General features: G+C 36.0%; 1 protein-coding gene across 1 annotated transcript; it reads right to left on the reverse strand.

The window, feature by feature from the left end:
* Positions 1–230: 230 nt before the first annotated feature.
* Positions 231–2,701, reverse strand: LOC143630031 (26S proteasome non-ATPase regulatory subunit 11 homolog). Its single transcript, XM_077099142.1, has 2 exons — positions 1,689–2,701; positions 231–685 (listed from the first exon to the last, which is right to left on the reverse strand). The coding sequence occupies exons 1-2, from the start codon at positions 2,690–2,692 to the stop codon at positions 424–426; spliced, it is 1,266 nt and encodes a 421-aa protein (XP_076955257.1). The 5' UTR covers positions 2,693–2,701; the 3' UTR covers positions 231–423.
* Between the last annotated feature and the right edge of the window lie 1,536 nt (positions 2,702–4,237).

Genomic DNA, 4,237 nt, shown 5'->3' on the forward strand with positions numbered 1-4,237 from the left:
TAAACATGTCGACCCGTTAACGTCAAAAAATGGATTTTGTAGTTGTCAAAAACACTTGTTTACAATCAACCAACCAATTAACTCCTCATTTACATAAATAGTTCACGTGTCATGCTATGGTTACACATTTTAGGATTTTAACACTTGTGGGTTATGGTTTGCTACATTCAATATGAATAATACATGGATCGTGTTCATTTCCTCAAATCCGTCCCTTGATCATAGAAGCATAAAACAGATACAGATGAGATAATTGAAAACAGAACAGAGATGGTGATTTTGGTCTTAAGCAAAGATTCTAACACATGAGAACTTAAGTCTCAACATACAGAAGAAGATTATCTAACAAAGTCAAAACATAATGAGTACAAACAAAATTAAGTAAAATGATTTGGAACAAGTAGAGAAACAGTAACAAGCATTTCAAGCCATGATCTTAGCAGATCTGACAAACAAACTGTCGACAACTTTACCCATGTTCTGAATAGTCTCAAGAGTCGCGGGGAAGATTGCATCAGTCTTTGGGTCTTCAAATATGATAAGGCATCCGACACCTTGATCCAAAGTTCCAGCGAACTTTTTGTCCAAAATCATTTGTGACAGCTTCTTCTCCACGTGTTCCACAGGCAGCTCAATCAAACTTGCAATGTGACCAATTTCCACCTGAGAAAACGGCTCAATCAACCTGCACATCACAGCATTTAATTCACAATCCAGCCAAACCCTTATTGGCCCATTTGCTTATAAATAGGTTGATCCGCATTATTCTTATATTCACCGCCTCAAAGAGAGTATAAATCAGAACAATAGTAGCTATACAGAAAATATAGGCATGTAAACTAAGGAAGCGTTCAATAAACAGTTTGTGAAGCGCTCAAAAGGAAGTTCATTTATGTTTGTTCATCTAAATTCGTTTATCTCCGTTAATTTACGTTCATTTATGTTATTTAATTTACATTTGTACGAGTGTGTTCGCTTACGTTCCTTAATTTATTCATTTAACATTTTTGGCCCATTACAACTTAATTTAGTTTTAACTTTAAGCCAAACACATTGTTCTTCACATTACATTTAACTTACTGTTAACTGTTTTAGCTCAATTTTGTCGTATACCTACGCTCAGTACTTCAGCTATGCTCGTTCGTTTATTTTCATGAACCGTACGTTTATGCTCGTAAACTGTTAGTTTATATTGTTAACAAACAAACATAAACGTCCACCAACATGCTCGTTTTAACAAGCGAACAGAAACATACTCATATTTTTAGTGAACAAACAAGAACAACAGAACTCCATCTGTGTTCATCCGGGTCATTTACAAGCCTAATATTATCCATACGAAGACTTTTTCGCCAAATCACACGAGCGATATGCCTCTATATGACCCATATGATATGACAAAAATGTTCACACAAGCCCGTATAAGGTGTTACACAATCTGTTTATACGGGCTCGTATAACTTCACTTAATCTGTCTAACGTGACTTAGTGTGTTGTGTCAAAAGTCATACGAGGCCTGTATGAAGTGACAGGTCCGTGGTTTGCAAGTGTCATATACGTAAAATAGCATCATACAGCCAGTATTCTAAGTCTCAACCCAACTAATAAAATAATACCAGTTACCCACCCGGGTCGACCCACCCATTTTAATTGCTAACAATTTTGAGAATTTAGTTGATAACCCTAACCTGCACAAGTTTTGCTCCAAGAGTGTGTCATAAAGGGAAGAAAGATGCCTATGAACAATAGGGTCTTCATCCAACTGAGCTTTAAAATCCTGAAGTGCGGTTTCAAACAGCTTCAATGACCTCTTAGCATAAGCATCAGCAACAGCTTTCATTGCATCAAGTTCTGGCCCTAAAAACTTCAAAGCTTTTGAAGATATAATCCCCACCACATCATCAGCTTGATTCACCATAATCTTGCACAGCAACATGTACTTAAGACTATAAACCGCCCTGGGGTCATCAAGTGCATTAAACGCCTCAAAAGCTTCAAAGAAGTAACTGTAAGCAGTTTTATAATCCTTTTCTTCAGCATGAAGAATCCCACTCTGTAAATCAATGGTGCCTTGCTGAGCTGGCGGAACATAGATTGCATTTGCAGCTGTTCTTGCAGCAGTTAATGCAGCTTTTGCTTTTGGTAGATTTCTTAATGAAAAGTGAAGTTTGCTTTCCAACAAGTCAATATCAACCAGAAGTAATTTGTCATCTAAACGTCTGACTTCTTTGACCAACCCTGAAAGCAGAGTCAAAGCCTCTGAATACTCCTTGCTATCCATCAGCAAGGCAGCGAGTCGGGCCTCAACCCGTTGCCTTAAAAAGGTTCGTTTTTCAGCCCTGGTCCACTCAACCATCTCTTTGCACAGCGATATCTGGAGATCAGTTGAATTTGGTATCTTGGCAACCGAATCTATGATTCCCCTAACAATTTTTGCGGTCTTGGCTTTTGGGATTAGGGCAAAGAATGGTCTTAATGTGGTCAACAGACCACGAAGATCTTCACCTCGGTTTTCTTCCTTGAGAAGTTCTGAAAGTTTAGTGATGGCTTGTTCTTTGACCCGCAGGGCTTCAGAAGATGATGCAGGGTTATCTAGAAGCTTGTAGAGTATGGCAATAGCTTCAGGTCGGGTTTTGGCTTCTGAAGCCAGGTCAAGCGAGTCTGATGTAGCGGGCAGATGTGACGATGACATGGCTATGTTGAAAGCTGGCATCAAATAAAAAAGAAATCATGATTAAGAAGATGAAACCAAACACTAAACATAAAGATAACACAGTTGCTTGAGTACTTTAATGTCATGAAAACAGAGTTACATATATAATATAAGCAGTTGAAAGTTCAGCTTGTAATAAACAAGCATCGGTAAAATCAAAACATATTTGATGAGGTGATCAATACAAGTTAAAGCTTTTATTGAATGAACGAAACTACATAGCAAGGGAAACACTTTCTTAGATTCCAAAATCCCAGTCTGATTATGTACTCAGCACAAGTTAAAATACGGCCAACAATCGTTATATCACACATGGTTTGGAGATATCACATTGGCCATCAAACCGACCAGCGAAGAGAAAAAACAAGAAAGTAAGATACAAGACACACTAATAATTCTTACCGCATTTAAGTTTGATATAAACAAAAGCAACAGAAAGTAACACTTGAGTTGTTTATTATCTAATAATTTTCATCAATTTAGCAGTGAAAACAAAACCCTAAAATTAAAAGAATGAAAAAGGAAGCAGATCGAGATCAGCAAAGCCTAACCTAAAATCAGCATCGCAAATAGAGAACAGGTTCATAAAACATATATAAATATAATGAAAGGTAAGGTTATAAAGATATAGAGGAAATAGGTATGAAGAAAAACCCTACGTCGTAATGAAACAGAAAAGAAGAAAGAATATATAATAAGATTTAATAGACAGAGAGAATAGAACAAGTACCTACCGGAGTTGATTAATAAGTTTTGATCAACAGACGCCGGAAACAAACTGAGATTGAGATTCAGATGATGCCCTGAAAGAAAAGAAAAGAAAAGAAAAGGAATGAGTAATAAAGAGATTTGGGAAGATGTCTTGTGGGCAATAAAAACTCCTTAGCTTAATTAATTATATTTTTACATTTTGGCCACTAAACTATCTTCAAAATTTTATTTTCTTGGAGCTTTCACGTTTACCTACATACGGCTTCATCCAATTAATCTATCTATTGATCAAGAGTTAATGGTTATTTTTGTCTATGTGGTTTGTTATTTTTGTCATTTCAGTCTAAAGTTTAAAATTTTATCAATTTAGTCCTTATGGTTTTAAATATTAGCCAATTACGTCTCCTCCGTCTAACAACATCCAACTATGCCGTTAGTTAAAGGGTATTTTTGTCATTCTTCTTTTTATTTTGAGTTAATGGTCATTTTCGTTCATGTGGTTTGATATTTTTGTTACTTCAATCCAAAGTTTGAAATTTTGCCAATTTAATGTTTAGTTTGATTCAAGATTTTTTTTTGCTATAACCCCTAAGAGCATAATCCAAGCCCAAAAGTCCAAAATCATCGAGCATCGACCAAAACAGGTCTGCATTTACTCTGTCGACAATAGTAATCGTACCCCCACCCCTCGTATTTAGTTTCTAGACATTTCCTAAACTCTCCCATGATGGAATTCAATGGTAAAGTGGTCAATGTAATTCTCTGAAACCAAATTGAACTATAAAAAACTAAAAAGTGTTTATTTTATTAATG

Source organism: Bidens hawaiensis, unplaced genomic scaffold (genome assembly GCF_021521415.1).
Source record: "Bidens hawaiensis isolate Kalapana, Puna unplaced genomic scaffold, B.hawaiensis_p1.1 tig00005510_1, whole genome shotgun sequence".
Classification (NCBI taxonomy): Eukaryota; Viridiplantae; Streptophyta; class Magnoliopsida; order Asterales; family Asteraceae; genus Bidens; species Bidens hawaiensis.

Bases quoted from the DNA above. Each gene is read 5' to 3' on its own strand.
- LOC143630031 (XM_077099142.1), bottom strand. From the start codon at position 2,692: ATGTCATCGTCACATCTGCCCGCTACATCAGACTCGCTTGACCTGGCT. The intron at 686-1,688 runs GTTAGGGTTATC...TGTGATGTGCAG, and splicing joins TTGGAGCAAAACTTGTGCAG to GTTGATTGAGCCGTTTTCTC.